The sequence below is a fragment of the Platalea leucorodia genome (genome assembly GCF_965183815.1).
Source record: "Platalea leucorodia genome assembly, chromosome: 5".
NCBI lineage: Eukaryota > Metazoa > Chordata > Aves > Pelecaniformes > Threskiornithidae > Platalea > Platalea leucorodia.
In genome coordinates, this window is record NC_138827.1 from 5,047,179 (window position 1) to 5,066,864 (window position 19,686).

General features: G+C 37.9%; 1 protein-coding gene across 2 annotated transcripts in view; it reads left to right on the forward strand.

The window, feature by feature from the left end:
• USP7 (ubiquitin specific peptidase 7) overlaps positions 1-19,686 on the forward strand; it is a 77,327-nt gene that overhangs the window by 32,085 nt on the left and 25,556 nt on the right. For both annotated transcript variants that reach the window (XM_082312776.1, XM_082312775.1), the window contains exons 2-9: positions 427-531; positions 6,429-6,627; positions 8,061-8,199; positions 8,924-9,012; positions 9,719-9,827; positions 15,960-16,090; positions 18,944-18,998; positions 19,521-19,601. In XM_082312776.1, the coding sequence (XP_082168902.1) occupies positions 427-531; positions 6,429-6,627; positions 8,061-8,199; positions 8,924-9,012; positions 9,719-9,827; positions 15,960-16,090; positions 18,944-18,998; positions 19,521-19,601 (908 nt within the window). The remainder of the gene's footprint in view (positions 1-426; positions 532-6,428; positions 6,628-8,060; positions 8,200-8,923; positions 9,013-9,718; positions 9,828-15,959; positions 16,091-18,943; positions 18,999-19,520; positions 19,602-19,686) is intronic.

Below are 19,686 nucleotides of genomic sequence, written 5' to 3' on the forward strand. Positions count from 1 at the left end.
TTAAATGTTTAGGGTTTTTTTAAAAAGCAGTAACATCGAAGAAATCTTAAAGTAAATTGTTAATTTAGAAAGTCTGCTATTAGAAACTTGTGTCTCTATAAAAATATGGAATATCAGAAAAGGTAATTTAAAAGTTTGTTTTTGAGACTTGATTATGAGATGCTGACTGGGAGGCCATTTGGAAACTTAAGAATCAATTTATGTTTGTCATATTCGTATTCTGCATTAATGCAGACTTTTTGCTTCATCCATAAGTATTCAGCTCTTTGAGGAATTTTAGTTAGACGCATGCCAGTACAATTGTTGTGCTGTAATTTAAGTAGATACTGTCTTGCACAAAAGTGTGCCATTTGTGTCCTATAAGCACTACCTGAGACAGAAATGTTAATATAGCTGATTAATGTTTATATTTTCTTTCTGTGTTAGCTGGAGATACAGATGATCCTCCAAGAATTACTCAAAATCCTGTCATTAATGGGAATGTAGCAATGGCTGACGGACATAACAACACTGAAGAAGACATGGAAGATGGTAAGTAAATATTTGATAAAAAACTTGTGGTTTGTCGCCTTCTTCATTTTTATGGTTTTTGAGGACAAAATGGTCCATGTCTTACCTGTGTCCTCTGAACTGCAGCTCATTAAAAAAATGAAACCCTCTGTAGTTATGACTGCTGGTTTTCTGTATAGGCATCCTTTTAACATAGCTATACAATAGGATTAGGCGTCTGAAGGCTTGGGTTTTTTTTCTCATACTCTTTCTAGGTGCTCATTTAAGAAGTGCTGAAAGTGCTACTGTCCATTGTTACATTTTTGTGATACGTCCCTTTAAACGTACTGCAGCTGGTGCTTTGCTGAATAGTAATTTTGTCAGTTACACAATTCGTTCAGGACATTTAGAATCCTTCTCTGTCCTACTCTGTTGTCAGGTGGCAGCTGTGATCAGTTTTTGTCTCTGTACCCACGTCAGTGGTAACTCTTCTGTTGAGGAACATTTGCCCCCCCAACTCTGATGCCCCTTTACTTGCAAATGCAAAGGAAGAAGTATGTACTGATGTCCTGTTAATAAAAGGGGACGTGTTTTTGAAGTCTTTCTTTTTTTTTGGTCTATTAAATGAAAGTAAGGGTGTACGGTTTGTTACAGAAGATCAAATAATTTTTAAGGAGATGTGTCTTTCTTTCTTAAAGAAAGACAGTGAGTTTGTAAATCGCTTAAATCTGTTATTTTGTGTAGTGAGGAAAATGTACAATGATATTTCTTTTCTTAGGAGAGGACGGAGAGGGACTGCTCTTATTTTAAAGAACCAAATGAAATTGAATTGGGAGAAGAGAGACAAAATATGAGTGGGATTTGTTCCCCTCTGATTCCTTATTTCGTGCTGTCTTGTGAGAGTGCATTCAGGACTAGGCTTAAACATTTATTTAGATTTGTGCAAAACATTGAGTGATTTTTGTTTGAGATAAGTCAAAGTTTGAGGTTAAAGGTCAAAAAAGTGCTTACTTTCATGTATTCAAGGAACATAGAATACTGATAGAAAATAGTAATGTTCCATGAAGAGAATATGGTTTAAATTCAGGACAAAAGCATCTCATGGTTGAATTGCCTCTGTATCGTTGGCGAAGATAGTTTCCTGTGATCAGATTCTCAGAATAAAGTAAAAATGAGGTCTGCTTAGCCTATGAATCTTTTTTGTCCGATTGCCTGATCTCATTCAGGGGGCTTTGATTTCTTGCTCCGAGTAACTAGCTGAGACTGAAATAGGGAATTCTGTTCTTATCAAAATCAAGTTCCCTGTTACAAAAGATGTTAAATGTCTTTGTTGGGCCATGATATTTGGAGGGTGGCAAGAGAAGATCATGTGGGTTGACACCGACTAGCAAGGACAGCTCTGTTGAACTTCTGTTTGCAGTAATGATATTTACAGGTAGAAAGCCTGATGGTGTTTGCTATCAATATAGCCAGTAGATAACACATTGGTCAATTAGTACAAAAAATTGTCCAGAAGTTGTTCTGTATATACGTGCACAAATTAAGCAAAAGGGACTTAAGGTGCAGAAGCAGCTGATGAAAGGCCCTCGCCAGGCCCTATCGAGGATGCCGAGTGATCAGGTGTACACCTCTTCATTCAGAAGAACATTGACTTTTTAACTAAAAGGCTGCTGTAAAACAGTTTCTGTCATTTACCGAATATTTGACTGGTGCTAGAGAACTGGGTATGGAAGTGTGGCAGGGAGAAGAAGTATCTGAAGGTATTTCGCAAAAGGGTTGTAAGGGTTGTGAAAGCTTCTGTGTTTGTGGTAGTAATACTGTCTTTGTGGACTTTCAGTATGGTCAGGAGCTTTGGTCCACCCTGCTGTGGGACATCTTTCAGGGTTAAAATGGGATTATTAAGCAATACTCTAATAGTTCCTCATTATCATATTTGAATAAGGAGTGTCTGGCTACATCTTGGTGCTGTGATAGCTCTGCATTGACACAGATAGAAAATAGTGTTATTGCAAAATATTATAATTGTAAAAACATTCCTGAAGACTTGCATCACTTAAGTGGATGATGCCTCTTTTCCAAGTCTTGTAAATCAGATTAGTTGCTTGCTGTTGTATGATTTACACATCAGTGCAATTGCTCCCTTGCTGTTTGTTCTCTTGCTATCCTGGTTTGCAGCATGGTGTACATGTGTAATGGACAGCTTGGAGATCCACAAGATAAGGAAAAACGGAGGGAGACGTTGGCCTCTTTGATAAACATGCTGTTTTCCATTGCTGCTGTTCATATCAAGTGGGATCAATCTGAGCTGATAAAGAATGCATGAAGAGAATTTAGATATCTCTTCAGCGAAAACATTGAGTTTAATGGTTCCTGCGAAAGAAGTGAAGAGCAGGATAAAAGGTTGATGCTTCCAGCTGGATCATAGAAACCAGCTTTCTGGTGAAGTTCTGAGTTCAAGAAACTTTTGAGGTGATTTTGTTCTTTCTGCTTAGCACAAAAAGAAAGGACTGATAAGATGAGAAAAAAGTGCAGCTCTCATCCCCTTTGCTAGGCAACTAACGGCAGGCGTTGTGAAGAACACGTAATGGGGGCAGCAGTGGACCACCAACAGGACTTGCAGATAAGGCTTTGTTCTCCCAAGTGGTTTCACTAGAACCTGTTGTAGCTGTCTTAGTAATTAAGAAGAACCAGCTGAAAGAATGTGCCATGCTTTGTACAGAGAATGACTCAATGAAGCAAGCTTTGTGAGCTGGAATAGCAGCTTCTGCAAATAAAAAATAATAAAAACAAGGTTCTGATCAAATTTTGTTTGCTAGTGCATTGCTATTCGAAACAGCACATAGAATAAATTCCCTTAGAAGTCAAAGTTCAAACAGAAGGTCTCTAGCTAAACATAAACTCACAGCTTTGCAATTACCTGCTGAAGTCTTATTTCTGTGAAGAATTGCAGAGGCTAGGAGGCTTTCAGAAGCATCAGTCTTAGCCATATGCTAGTACTGCATGCTGTATTTGGATCATTATTAAAATATTCATAGAATATTCAGCCAGTTTCTCCATTAATAATTCAGGTTCAGAATATTTTAATAACCTCCATGTACTTTAAAGGTAGCAACATTTACTAAGAGAATAAAGAAATCTGCTTTTCTCAAAGGTATAAACACTTAAATATGTGCTTCAGTCTTAAAATGGATCATGTTCTGTATTTGGATCTCTGATTTGAAGGATCTTTGTTGTATCAAGGTGCTAAATGTGACATTCATCTCATCAGTGAAAAAATCTTTTCCACATAGCAACTATAATCCGTTGCATGTAATTTCTCCAAGCATTGTCAGCTGGCTCTGTTCTTTTTATCCAGCATGTTCAGGATCATATGTCGTGTTTGTAGTTCAGGGATTTATACTCTTACTTGCCAGTCACTACCAAATTATCCTGCTGCCAATTGAAGTCTTTTATTGGAAACTGGTGGACATGTTTGTGATGGGGAAAAAAGGTTTTATTTCTATGTGCTCAGAATACTCATCACACTTACTATTTAAACTTTGCTTTTCAATATAATTCCTGTTTTAATCAATCATGCTTGCTAAAAATATGGGCTTTCTGGAAGGAAAGGAAGGTTGTTACTTCAGGGGGTTGTGTTTAGTATTTTTAAAGAAACTTCTATTTTAGGGTTGACCTTTGGTATGAGGCTGCATTTTTGTGGAGAAGTTACTAGTGATTGCTCAAATATTTTACTGAGAAGAGGACCCTTCCCTGGTGAGCTCTCATGCACAGGCTTTCCTGAAAAGAAATCAAGAAATATAAGCAAACTTTCTCTGAAGCATCTGCAGATGCTGCGTGGGCTGCCTTTTTTAGCTGACGCCGTAGCAGCGCTGCTGCATCCTTGTGCTGAAGTGCTCTGAAAGCTGCATCAAAGGAGGCAGAAAGCAAACTCGGTTGGCTCATTTTTTGGAAGCTTAGACTAAGCCCAGAAGTACTGATCTTGATCCTGAATAGGGAGGTGTTCTCGAGCTGGTTTGAGATACACGTGTTGCAAGACTGATTTCTAAATTGTTAACTGTGTCACAGATTTCTTTGATTTTGCCTTTGAATCAAGTTTGAGAGCGTACAGCTCCTTTGGCTGCAGCCTGTCTGACTCTTGGTCATAGAATACCAGCTCTCTACTCTGTCAACAGGCAGCGAGTAGGTAAAATGGGTAGGGAACAGCTTTTGAGTAGGTGATAGACTACTGGTTAGCTACATTTACACGTAGGGAAAAAGGAGAGAACAATCCTTTGAACTCTCCTGTTACTGAGGAAGCTGACGGCACAGTGTAACGCGAAGGTCGTTGCGGGTCTAGAGGAGAGGGGAAGCTGGTTTCTGCTGTAGTACTATTACTTTCAAGAGATAATTGGGAATGCTTAGGGCTGTCAGGCCATACATACAAATAAGATGAACTGTGTTGCCAAGATCAATATCAGAAGTAGGACAACTGCTTGAAAAGAGAACCGTTTTGCAAGGGAGAAGCATGAAATCTGTCAAAGCTCCCCGCCAGTTGCGGACATAACTTGTTCATTTTCTGTATTGACGTGTATGATCTTTACATGTTGCATGTTATAATCAAGAGAGTAAGTTTTTAAGTCAGGTAGCAACCAGGACTCACTCGGTTTTTAAAAAAAGTCATTCAGCACTGTCTCTGGTGCCGTGCAAAGCTTTCTGAGTGAACGACTGCTTTGCACGTACAGAAGTAATACATTTGTTATATATGTGCGCCTTGTCACATAATTTCATGATCCAATTTCTGGCTTGCTGTCGTTGTACCTCAGTACTTTTGGTTTTGGGTGTCACTGCACGCGTGACACGTCTGCTTCAGTTCTGCATCACCCACGGGTGGTGTGAGAGTAGCCGTCTGCCCATGGATGCTGTCTGCTGCCTTGTACGCTGCTCAAACCTCCTTACACCCAGTAGCAAATCTCTCCATGTTACACACGTGTTAAGTTGGAACCATGGAAAAGGAGGGGAGTGCCTTGTGCATACTCTGTACTTTGTTCCTGCCCTGTAAAATTGTTGGGATAAGTTGCAGGTTTTCCTTCCCTGTGTGCAATCTGAGGCACGGCACAATAAAGAGAGCCCAGTCTTGTGTCTTCCCGAAGCTGTCGCAGTCTCCAGCACCCTGTTATAGCTGTGTACAACAGAAGCAGAACAGATTGTGGTATATGAAGAACTGGGGATGTGGGAAGAAGGCAAATTAGTTTAATTGTGTGTGTCAAAATAAGCTATTAAAAAAAGTGTCTCATTTAACTTTGTTTTAGACCACTAAAACTCTCTAAAATTTTCACATGTCGCAAAGAATACAAGACCCTATTCTTGAGCTATTCTTCAGCAAACTGGTATGAGATTTTTTAAAAAAAAAAAAACAAACAACCCAAGAACCAACCAGGGGGTTCATCTGTTTTGAAAAGATACTGCTGCAAGCAGAAAACAACTAAATGGTGACTTGGTATCAATAGGGCAGTTGAACAGATTGTGAAAATCCTTTGCACATCTTGGTTCATGCAAGCGGCTAAGTTAAACTGGGCTGTGAAGATGCTACACAACATAGAAGAGAGAGTGGGCTGTGATTTATGTTGTAAAGCATTTGATGTCTCTGTCCTGCTGTACCTGCTGCTTTAGAAGAAACTTGAGTGGTAGCGAATTCTAGTACTAAAGAATTATTTAAGAAAATAGCGTACAAAATGCGTTTCTTTCAGTGCTGTCTTCCTGAATGGTGTTGCAGTGTTTTTCAAAATGAAAAAGTTGAAACTTCAGTTGCTAAGGAGTTCAATGTCTCTCTGGGTTTGGGTTTTGGTTTGGTTGCTTCCAGTATCCTGCTACATAAAACATGCTCATGTTGCATGATATTTGAAAATGACCCTTTGAAGAGCATCAGGTTTTTCAAATAATTTTGTGTGTGTGTCTTACAGATACAAGTTGGCGATCAGAAGCAACATTTCAGTTTACAGTCGAACGCTTCAACAGATTGAGCGAGTCAGTTCTCAGTCCTCCCTGCTTTGTACGGAATTTGCCATGGAAGATCATGGTTATGCCACGACTCTACCCGGACAGACCACACCAAAAAAGCGTAGGATTCTTCCTTCAATGCAATGCTGAATCTGATTCCACGTAAGACTCTTTTAGTTATTGTACAAGTCCTCATTTGATACGAGTTAATCTGTATTGCAAGAAATACAAACATCTAAAAAATGATTTTACCTAGCTTTCTGCAAGAGGAAAGAATTCCTGCAAGGGCTTGAGTCCCGTTTCCCCCACCTTTCTAAATCCCAAAGCATAAGAGTAGTCTTCTCTTTAGGAGGAGCTAAAAGCAGCTTGTGTAGCTACAAGTTTATGGTAGAATTTAGATATATTTATGTTTGATTGTTGGGGACAAGTCTTTGACTAACAGTTTTCTTGGCATGGGAAAAGTTCTGGGTTTATTTCAGATTGAAGTGCTACTGGGGGTTCTCTAACCTTGCTGAGCTATAAATCCTGCCCTGTAAAGCACGGGAGCAGGTAACTGCTGGAACCTGGGGCAAAGCAGTGTATGAGGTAGTCATCTCCTTAAATGGAGTTCCTTGCTCATTGAGGGAGATATGAACATGTACGTGGTCTTGGAGTCCTGTGTGTGCAAATGAAAATTGGCTATCTTTGACCACTTTTGTAAATAATAGGGAAATTTAAAAAGATAAATACAAATTTCTGGGGCATTACTGCAGGTTATCCAGCGAGAGTGCAGACTCCTCATAGGTTTCCTTTCCAGTAGGGTAACTCCATTCTTGCACCAAATCTCACATAACTTCAGTTCACTCTGAATAAGAAGTTGCTTTTTTCCATCATTTTTGTAATCTAAAAGGTGAGTGCTCGGTGCAGAAGGTGAAGAAGAAAGTTGTTAAGTGTATTAGCTAGTCACGGGAGAAGTGGTTCACACACAAGTAGTCACAGAAGAAGAATAACGTGATCTTCAAAGTATCAACCAAGGTGCAGCTGGTGGAGCTAAGCAAGCAGTAATGCCGCTGCATGGGAGAGTGACAAGGCCTTGTCTGAACTGAGATTCAGTCTGATCATCTTGCACAAGCGGGCTGAATTTGAACAGGAATGGTCACAAAGAAGTGCTGCTGAGAAAATTAGAGTATCTTGTGGAAGGGAAGGTAGAACCCACCACCTCCTTGCCTTAGCCAAAGGCTGAGTTATCCCACTCTGTCAGACACCAAGACTGTTTTGAGTTGCCCTACCTATCTGCATTGAAGTAGATTAGGAATAGCTCACCTTAGAGAGCAGTTAGCTTCTTAAACCACTGTTACCTGCGATTGCCCCACAGTACTTTAACAACACTGTTGCCCTAAGAAAATCTCCGTTCCAGCTTGACGTTCATAATGTGGCTTCAGAAAGCCCCGGGGATCTGTGCCTTCAATAACAATTAACCAGATCTTAACATCCAATAAGAAAAAAAATCCTATATGTGAAAGTAATGTACCAAAAATCCGTAACAGAAAATTATTTTAATAACTATAAAAAGCTTGGTTTTGAATGAGTTTCAAATATTTCTTCTGTATTTATAGGTCATGGTCTTGTCATGCACAAGCAGTTCTCAAGATAATAAACTACAAGGATGATGAAAAATCATTCAGTCGTCGTATTAGTCACTTGTTCTTTCATAAGGAAAATGACTGGGGCTTTTCCAACTTCATGGCCTGGAGTGTAAGTAATTGGACGCGTATTAATCTACTACTAGATAAGAACAATTTTGAACTTGCACTCCTGAATACTGAGCTACCTATAGAAAAGTTGGGGTTTTTTTTCCAAGCTGTTATTTTTTTTCTGTCATTGCTGAATATTCTTTTTCAATTTCTTATAAATTCCTGTACTTAGTTATTGTGGGTTGCTTTTACTTACATTGTGATTTAAATATTCTCTCATTATTATTTTCTGCATATCTGAATCCTTGTTTTTTGTTTTCACTATGTGATAGTCAATGTCATTCTGAAGCAACATAGATTTTTCTTGCATTTCCATCTGTTCTTTGTATATGTGTACAAATATTTAATGCCCTAATAATACTACTACGGCTTATCTTGATTTGAGATTGCTTTTTAAGCATTTTCAAAGGTTTGGCCCTTAATTTTTCATCTGGCTGGAATATTGTCCAGAAGAAGCAGAGCCTTTGATTACCGACTCTTATTATCCACAGAAAATTGAAATAATACTGCAAAATCTTAAAAGCCAGGAACAAGTTTCCTGTATTGAGACATTAAAAAAGAATTAAAGTGTATTAAGCTGAAAAACAGCTTTATTGTTTGTCAATTTTTCTTCTTCAGTTTATTATTACTGATAACTCAGGCTTGGAAATTAAGTGATGTCTAACTGGATACAGTCGTGTTGCAAGATCCAGTTTACATGTTCGTGTATCATTCCTGTTTTACAGGAGGTTACTGATCCTGAAAAAGGCTTTATAGAAGAGGACAAAGTTACTTTTGAAGTCTATGTCCAAGCAGATGCTCCACATGGAGTGGCGTAAGTATCTTTGTTTAGAAATAAAATTCTTAATTCCAGTATTTTTCTGTTACTTGAGATTGTTCAAATATTTTATGTAATTAATATTTGTAGCTGTCATTAGACATTCTCACTTTGTCACTGTTAATTGATGAATTCTCACATGGCAATATTTTTCATTTGTCGCATAGAGATTTTTGTGTAGGTTAAATTTCCATTTGCATTGGTCAGCATAATGTTGTGGAACTTTAACTTCTGTATCAATTGATTTGTGATTTAACACCTCTGCAAATCTAGACTCAACGTTTCTGATGTTACAGCTGATAACAGTTTCAGACGCAGTCAGGTGGCTCTGATATCTAACTTGCCTTGGTTTACAGTTGTTTTAAAACTGCCTCATCTGAGTCGTTCTACTTCATGTCAACTTTTAAACAAATTGGTTGTACTGAAATGCAGACTTAAAAGTACAGTTCTGGGTTCCAGTACGTTTTCATAGGAAATAGTTTTTCTGCCATATAGAATATATTTTTAAAAAAAACCTTAACAAAATCGCAAAGCATTTCATTGCCAAGACTGTTGTTACTGGCACGCAGTAGTGAAGTGTAGCCTGTTATTTGAACCTTAGTAATGAAGAGTAGCTGATATCTACCAGCAGTGCTACCTGAGAACAAATACTCTTTACTAGAGTTAATACAAAACTATCTTGTTTTTAACTACTATTTTCTAGGTGGGATTCCAAGAAGCACACAGGATATGTTGGCTTGAAGAACCAGGGAGCAACTTGTTACATGAACAGTTTGTTACAGACTTTATTTTTCACAAATCAACTACGAAAGGTAATTAATATGTGAAAGAAAATGGGATTGCTAATTGAGATATCCAATATGTTATATTTATAAATGCTTCAAAACAGAGCTGTCTGTTCCTTTTGCCTACTTCGTCCTCTTAGAGAAGTTATGACTTACATGGTGATGCACATCTTACTTGAGGCTGAGCGCAGGAAGCTTCCTTTTAGTTTGTTGAACCATAGGCTCTTGTTTTTTGTGAAAGCACACAGAGTACCTGGTGAAGAGATGAGCTTAAGGGGTGTTTCTTAGACTGTCTTATGTGTTAATGTTGCTACGAATTGTTGGAATTAAAAAAAGAAAAAAAAAAAAAAAAGACTCCATCTTGCAGGTGAGAGACGGAAGTAATTTTCCTTTCTTGAAATAGTTAAAATAGTCAATTATGACTTCTCAGCCAATAAACAGTGTAAAAAGATAAACATATGACCTTTGTAGTTCATTTGTTTTGTCTTTTAATTTATATTATGCAGTTGAATTTTCTGTTATTATGGTTAGCATCTTGGTAGTGATAGAAAGCGTTATAATTTCAGTAGTTTAAACAACTTTATATTTGCTTCATTCATATGTTTTTTTATTTGTAGATGTTATTTCTTTGCTGGAAGGAAGAACTGCTTTAAATATCAGCTTAATAAATGTCTCATCCAAACCCAGGGGAAAATATGCTCGATAGTGTATCATATTAAAATAGTGCAATAGCTTTAATGGGATGAAAACATAAATGCTGACTTGGTATTGGAGGTGGCTATCTGGAAGAGGGGATATACTTGGGAAAAAATGTAACTTGGCACCATTTAGTTTATTGGAGTGTCCTATTGATCCTAATTCATCCTTGTGCACATCCCTGTGCTTATTGTGTATCTCGTAGTGAAAGTGAACTATTCTGACTTCTGCTTTCTCTTGTGTATACTAGTAGTTACATTTCCATTAAGCTTTCTTTTCTCCAAAATTTCCCTTTTAAATGTACCTACTTTTCACTGTCTTAGATTTTTCCACCATCTTACCATTATTTATATCACTGTGGCCTCTAAGTGTCCCGGTTGGGATTTCTTTTTTGTCTTTTGCAATGTGCTGCTTACTCTGAAGCATTGCAAAAAATAGCACATCGAACTCCAGTAGGCTGTAACTGAGATCTTACCAATGCCACGTACAAGAAATAAATACTTGACTTGTTTTACGTGATGCACCTGTTTCTTTTTTTGCAAGAGGTATCATTTGCTCATTCAGTTTATCATTCATTATAATGCCTGTTCTTTTTGCTCAGCACTCATAATGTTTGTGCATTTTATTTTTTTGGACAACTTCACGTTGCTCTTGAAAGAAAAATGTGGTTTTTATAATAGCTACATCTAATCCAATTGAGTAGTTCCTTTCAAGACTGTCTTGTAGTCAGTAAATCAATATGTACCACGAAGTAATCTTGTTCTGTGAAGAAGAAGTTCTTTTGGTGATACAGATTTGTTTCAGCTGAACTAATCTTTTCAGGCATTCCCCTGCACTTCTCCCCAGCCCCCAAAGAAATACCAGCTTTTAGGGAGTGTTAGTATCGGGATAGTGACCATGTGAGAGAGCTCGATTTACTAACTGGTAACTGCAGCTTCCTTTATGGAAATGTTACTGGTCATCAGCTGAAATGCCCAATTCTCTGCTCATTCTTCAGGTTTTCAGAGCCCCTATAAACAGAACAGGCTACTGCGGTAGTTTTAGACAGTTTTCATACTCACTTGCTGTTATTACAGATAAGGAAGAATCAGTAGTTGTCTCATCTGAAAAAATGAATTTCTACATCATCTTTGTTTTCACTTTGAGCAAACTTGTTCCTCTTAAAACCGAGTAAAATAAAATGTCTAGTATCCTCAGTTCGCTTATCACCAATTCCATTATTTCTGTTAATCCTCCTTACTTACAAGAAATAATGATTTCTATTGCTGTTATTTAGAGCTTTATTAACAGAGAAGTTGCTGTCAAGAGTAGAGCTGGGGAAGCAATGAACACCGGTAAAGGCAAGCACGTACCTATGGAAAGTCAGACTCTGGTGAAGCATGGGTGAGATTGATGGAGAGATCCTTTCTTCTTTGCTCTGTATCCAGCCACCAGATGGGAGGTTCTTGGGTATTTGAAATGAGAGCTCCCTTCGTTAGCAACCAGGTGGCTTCAGCGGTAGGGAATAAAGCAAAGGAACTTTCTCTTCAGAGCGTATCTTATTTGTCTGTTTGTGATAAATGCGTGCTTCTGTATCGTCCGCCCAGGCAAGGGATGGTGGTAACTTCCCAAATAGGTCCAGGTTTGGTCTCGGACCACATCACACAAGTCTTTCTGTGCCTGTCACCAGTGCCTCCAGCCAGTCAGTACTTGCGGCTACATCCAGTCTGTTTTAAAACTCTTTGCTGCTTCCCTTGAAAAATTCCCTGCAATTCATGAGAATGCTGCAGAATGTTTGTATAACTATGCTAAAATCATAAATACTGGTCCAGTACGTTTCTCCCTGATCTGGCTCTTCTCAATTTATCTACTATATTTTACCTTGCCTTGGAATTTCATACACAGTATTTTCTTCCCTTCTTCAAGTAGCTGTCTTAAGCTTGAACACACTGCTTAAGGTCATCTGTAGCATTCTTTTACCATGTAAATATCTAAAATTTTTCTCATATCTGTTGTGTCTGTTGCTTATAGCCATTGCCTATACATGTCCCTGTCATTCTTTTGTGTTCGTTTCCTGAGGGAACTTCTCAAGTGTTAAATTAGAGATTCTGCTTTTTTCAAATGGATCAGAATGCCCCACTCCTTGATCTTGAGGTCAAGCTTTCAGAGTTAAGGAGGGTAAGGCATAAAAATAAAGGTTTGTACAGGATTATATTTGAAAAGTGGTTTGTTTTAGCTTGGAGAAGCACTTAACCTTGGAGAAGTGGGCTCCAGCCATAGTTATACACACAAACAGAAGGAGAAGGGATGTGTGTTAAATGTTTAGTTTGTAGTAACACATTTAGAATTTCAGAGGAAATAAAATTGATGTTTTTATTCAATGGCAGCTGGAATGTAGTCATTATAAATAAATGGTAAATGATTATTTTAATATTACTTGAGAGGTATAGGAAAGGAATTAATTGTTCAGATGGTATATGAGGAAACCAAATAGGAACTAAATGCAAAGGATCTGTTTTTGATTAATTATCAAGGTATTCTGAATTTCCATTTATACTTTTTCAACGGAGGTGGCTGTAGCAAAAACCACTACATTGACTTCTAGCCTGTTATAGTATCATCTTGGTTTCCTATGAAGAATATTGAGCATTTGAAAATTTGTAAGTAAAAAATACCAACCAAACAAACAAAAAAATGTTTTATGAAAATGTGTCAGTACTGATTATATTTGAATTTTTTTCATTACTTGATTTTTCATATCTTATTTCTATTTGTGTAAACATAGCAAGTAACTTACTATGTTTTTGTTTTTTTAAAAAAACATTTACAAGGTGTTAAAAACAATGAATAGGGGCTGATTATAAAGATTTGGAAGACTTGAGACTTGATTGTTCAAATATTTTCTGTTTCTACCTGTAGCCAATGAAGACCAGCTCATAAAAGGGTTCATAAAGCAGGGGCAGGGAGAGGTTAAGTTGACTCTGCAAGATGCTGACTTATTTTGGTATTCATATTTTAAAGCAAAAAAATAACTTTCGCTTGTAAAATCAAAGGTAAAATTTTAGCTATTCATACTTGAATTGGAGGTTGCCCAGATCAGCATGGTTAACTGTACCTCTGCATTTGGATACTAAAAATAGAGAAGCAATTGAAAATAATTTTCTTCATTAGCTTATTAGAATTGTTTTGAAATTGTATGTGCTGATCTTGGGAAAGAAATTTTCACAATCAGGGTGGTCCAGCTTTACAGTGTGATATGTGGAGAGCTTGTGGGATCTCCATTCCTGGAGATGCTCAGAACTCAACTGGATATGACCTGAGCAACTGGACCCAACTTCAGACTTGGCGCCTCTCTGAGCAGGACCTGAGTTCAGAACCTACAGAGTTATCTTCCAGACTAAATCAGTGTAAGATCTAAACTCTTAAAGCAGTGCTTAGCTCAATACAAAAGTTGCTGATGAAACTGCATGAGAAAATACTATTTTTCATTCTTAATTTTTCCAGGTTAGCCAGGTAGTTAGCCTAATGGATTGGCAAAAATACTGGCATGAAGGATTATTGAGTTTCAATAGTTAAAACTTGTTGCCAATGATAAAATCGAAGATGCTATTGTCTTCAATTTATGAAATTTGGAAAAGCAGTTTAAGCAAATTTTGAAAACAAAGCAGGGCAAAGGAAGAATTTTTTTGTTTCCTTCAGGGTGCGTCTGGGCTGTTCTTAAAATTATGTGAACGTAGTAAGGGTTCTGCTGTCTGTCCCTCAACAAAAGCTGATGATAAATGTCAGCTAATTTCTATTCATGTTTTCCCTTTTATGTGCATGAATACCACTATTACTGATGCAGCTCACAACTAAGTAGAAACATAAAATTTGGAGGCTACTAGTGTTCAGTCATGATTCTGCTTTATATCATCTCTGTTTACTGTTAAATTTTGGAAATTAAATTTAAAAGTTAAAAGATAAAGTCATGTGAACTGTCGTTGCTTTACGGTTGCGTAATTAACCAGTGTGTTTCTGTCTGAATATGTGATTTGCTTTCTTTATGAAACTCTTCAATAAACAGTTTCTTTTATGTCATCTTACTGCTGTAGCTCTTCTGCTGATAGTTTCTTGTTATATTATTCTTCTAAGTGTTCATGTTTCTGTACTTCTGAAAAACCATTTTGTGGCTATTCAAAATGGGAATAGGAAACTGGCCTGCCAGCTTCTTAAGAACTTTTTTTGCCTTTTTGATTTCTTCCTTTGTTTTTTGACATTCCCTTCTGTTCTTTTTGTATCAACCGTGTCTGTATCTGATGTCCACCTCATCTGGTTCTCATCACCCCTGCATTGAGCATTCATGTAATGATGAATGCGTTTCCCCAACAATTCAGCTATGTAGTAGAGGTACTAACCTTGCTCTGTATATAGGGAACTAAAGTACACGGTGAGTTACTGGTGCTGGGCACCCCTGAAATCTAGGCTGGTGCAGGAACCGAGTGAGAACTGCTGAGACCCAGTTCAGCGCTTCACTCACAGACATGTATCATTCCCTCTTGTTTCACAGGCAAAAATTCAGCTGGCAATTTTCCTCTTTCATAGTAGGTTATTTTCTCATAAGCTACTTAATATTGGAGTCTTTATTTTTTCCATGTGTTACTACCTAATCTCCTTCCAGAGCTGTCTATGTTTTCTTTTTGTGTTCATGCTTTCTAAATGAGCATCTCCTCATAAATACCTTTTCTTTGCTGTTACTCTCCCCTAGTTATATTGGTATACACTTTTCAAAAAGTAAATCTCATTTCAGTGCCTGTTGAACTCTCCTAATCCCTGTTTGGTCTATTTGTGCAATTTCTTTGTTCTCAATCCTTCCCAGATCAGTATAATCAGTGAATGGAACTGTTAAGCTGTTTATTTGCTGGACAGCGATGACGTTAAGTAGGGATGAATGCTTTGGGGAATCTCGGAGCTTCCTCTGACATCGTTCTTCTCCATGTGGACCATTTCTGATTTTGTTCACTTGTTGCACTTTCTGGTTTCATGTAGTTGTTTTTTTTTTCCCCCCCCCACTGTAGGTGACAATATTCACAGATAGCCAAGCTACAGCACAAAACTGAAGTTATTTTCAAAAGCCTATAGTATTGATAAGTATATCTGGTCGAGCTGTGATGATGATTGTGTAGACATACCAGGCAGGACAAGCTGTTTGAAGGTGTTGAATGCTTTAGGGCATTTACTTTTCTAGGGTGGAATAAGGGAACTATTTAGATAGAATAACCGTGAATGGAATCTGTTGCTCACATCTTTCTAACCACAGCGCTCTAAGAAGAGCGATTCCAGACAATTAATGTTTTTGCACTACAGTACCAGATTTTTTTCAGACTCTTTTGGCGTGATGATTAAATGGAGCTGTATGAAGGAAGTCCCTGAAGAGGAAAGAATGCATTAAACAATATGAGCAATAAACTTTTCCTTAGGTACTAATTGAACTAAATGCTTTTTCAGGCTGTGTACATGATGCCCACAGAAGGAGATGATTCATCCAAAAGTGTTCCTTTAGCATTGCAAAGAGTGTTTTATGAGCTGCAACATAGTGACAAACCAGTTGGAACTAAAAAGTTAACAAAATCTTTTGGGTAAGTTTCAGAAATTTGTACTGTTTATTTGGCTATTAGAGGCTTCGTAAAGCTTTTCTTTAAAAAGGTTTTATTTAAATCAGGCTATTTTTAGAGAGGTGTAGAGAAGTGTTAATGCAGCATTATGTTAATTGCTAACTTTTCTTAGTTTACTTGGATATGTTTTTATTTATTGTCAGAACTAAAGAGAGCTGATCCAAAAGTCAGATTTTTGGGGAGGGGAGCAGTGCACAAACACAACTGTTAGTAGCAGGGTTATAATTTACCTGTTACCTGAAAATTGTGCGAAGTTACTTAAGTAAAATTCAGGACAAAATATGTTGTTGAAACGTTGCAGTTGATGTATTGTTAATGTCTTTTTAAAAATTTAAATCTGTTTTAAATTTAGAGAAATAGCAGTAATTTGCATTTCCATATTGTTAGTTCTGCATTGCTGACTGTTGTAACATTTTCTTATGACATATCAAAGATGCACGTATTTTTGCCTGTGCACATTTCAGAAGTATTTAATGCTGTATTCTGTTTCGTGATTTAAAGCTTAAGAGGAGTATCTGTTACATGAAGTAAAGGTGTCGGAGCACACACACAAAGTAATTCTTTGCATTTTCCTCATTCTAGCACCCTTTTTTCTCCATAAAATGTCTACAAAAAGGCTTGCTTTTTATTTTAATTTTTGCCCAGTATCCAGTTCACTGCCTGGTATTTTTTCCAGTTTGGTGGTACTTCTTGTGAGATGGTGTTACAGAGTGTAATTTTAAATCGGGAGTATCTAGACATAGAATTATACAATATAGCTGCATTGAGGGTGTTGATTTTTTTTTTTTTTTTTTAACTAGCTTGATGTTTCAGTTGAGCACAAGTTAGGACAGAAGATTGAGTAGCATAACTGTTACAAGCCTTCTTATTGCATGTTGTGTAAGCATGGAGTAGGATTTTTATCAAAAATTGTTCTAAAAGATTGTATTTCGCGTTATTTTGTCGCACTGTATTTGTAGACTAGTCTTTTGCAGCAATATTGACGAGCATTTTTTATTTAAGAACAGGTTAGGACGCTTGTATCATCTTTTTCACGTAGCTGTGTCCCATCACATTTGTGAGGTCTCTGGTCCCGCATCTCCTGCTAAAGCTTGTAGTAGTGCTCAGTCTTGATAAGACTCTTTGTAACCTTGCGTCTTTGTAACCTTTCCTCTTCACTTTTTGGGGGAATCTTAAAATGAGATTGGTAACCTCAGTGTTGTATGTTTATGTGGTTGTATCCTCTTCCTACTAGCACACTGTGTATTGAGTTTATCAGCACTACTGCTGTCCTGTTACACTGGAAAGACTTGCTGATATCGTAAATATTTCATCTTGAGTTAAGATCCCAACTGTGTCATCTTCAGTAGCATGAAGAGATCTTTCCTGAGGGTGTTGCAGATGCTTAATTTTGTATCTGAGATCAAGGTTTTAAAAATGTGTTCATGCCTGCCTTCGTTCTTGAGAAGGAATTTTTGAGTATGTTCAAAGATTTGGTCTTTCCCCCCCGCCCCCATTAAATCAGAGAGGGGTTTCTGACCTTGTGAGACCTACCTATATGCTGTGTAGAGCATAACTCTTTACTGGGTACTGTGAGTTTCTAAATTTGGCTTCTTTTGGTAGAAAGTGATGCCATTGTCTGAAGGAGCCCTTTTTTTATCCTAATATTAGTATGTAACCTTTTGCTTTGATTTTTTTGTCCTTTAAGCTGGCTAGTGTTTAAAGCCTAGGGAGTCAGGAGGTTATTTTCCATTCTTAATTATCCAACAGGTCACTTAATTCAGCTTGTTTAAGTGGTGTGTTGGCCTCCTTTTGGGAGTAGCGTGCTGCCGCGTGACAGCGGCGCTGAGTCGCTGAGAAGAGAGTGGAAGGGGAAGATGAAGTTAGTATTGCTCCTGATCGCCCCTGTGCTTGTGGCTTCCAGGGCTGGGGTTGGACCTCATGCTGCAGCTAAAGCCTACAGTAAACATAGCGTATTTCATATGGTTGGGAGTGATGGCTGTTGCAAAAAGATTTGCCAGAGACTTTTTAGAAAGCATTCTGGAGTTTAAGTTAAAGAGTTCATAGGAGAAAGTATTTAATGCTGAAACTAAACCCACTTTATGCTTCTTTTTATTTAAGGCAGTAGCGCTGAATACCCTTGTTGCAGCATGCCACCTTGGCTACGAGGCATTCAGAGACTGTTGCTCCCACCCCTCCTTTCCCATGAGCGTGTTTGCACATGGACAGTTCAGGAAGCTGGATGCCTCCTTGCATCCTTGGAGTTACTGTGCGCCCGGGATTGACTGTTTAGATGAGCACAAAGGAGCCAGTATTTCCTATAAATCCACTTCTTTTCACGTGCCGGAATAATCCCTGAACGCTACTTGACGGCACCTGAAGGGCCCTCAGAAGAGAGGCAGCTAGAAGCATGCTGCGGAAACTATTCTGACAGCATTGAATTGCTCCCAGGCCTTTTCTTAAGAGGTTTTTTTTTTTTGATGTGATCTGAGAATAGGTTGTAGACTGGAAGAATTCTTCTGCTAGCAACAGCGTGGCCCTGGCCTCTTTGGCTGGCTCCAGCTGCCTTCCCGGTCCCTGTCCCCAGATCCACAGAGGGAGAAGGCAGGTGGGCGCAGAACAGCCGCCAACACGTCCCACAGGTTCACTGCCCATTCTTGCTGCCAAGCAAATGCTACAGAACTAAAAAAACCTGCGCATCAGCCAGTACTAAATCTCAGAGTCTTGACATCTTGCTATGTATTAAATTCTTGATCTGCCAAGAAATCACAAAAATGTCTTTTGAGCTGTAAGTTTTCTTCATAATTCAGTAATTTTGTATTAATTTGCCTTACAAAGGTGGGAAACTTTAGACAGCTTCATGCAACATGATGTCCAGGAATTATGTCGAGTGGTATGTTTCTACTATTTCTTACTGATCTGTGATGCATGATGTCTCTTGATATTGTGTATATATAAATTAATAACACTCCTAGTAATAGTGGCACTGATTAATTTACATTTGGTCTCTAAGATGTAGAGTTTTTGCCTTCGTTTCTCTCTCCCTTTTAAGAATGGGATTGATTGTGGCCTTTTGTGGGTGAGGAATTTGTAAAGGATAGGAAGGTTGAAAATAAATGGAACGTATGCTAGTGGTCCTTGTATAGCCACGGAGAGAAATGCAGCTTTGAAGATGCAAATGCATTTGTGAGGTTTTCCAAACTCAAGGGAATGTAGCTGGGGAAGTCCTCAGTGCAGTTTTTAAGGGGAAGAAGAGGATTTAAAGGACTAGAAAGGAGATGCCAGTACGAACAGACTAACCGTTCATTTTTATGCAAGTAACTTAGAGTTTAATCAGTGCAGTAGTCATCTGTGTGTGATGTATAAATTCAAAAACTGCAAGTTTATCCTATGTAAAAACTAATTTTTCTTTCAGCTGCTTGATAACGTGGAAAATAAAATGAAAGGCACATGTGTAGAAGGCACTATTCCTAAATTGTTCAGAGGGAAGATGGTGGTATGTATTTAATATTTTCTTTCTTTTTTTTTTAAAATTTAAATTAACCGTTACTTGTATACATTGAAATTCTGTGTTTTTTTGT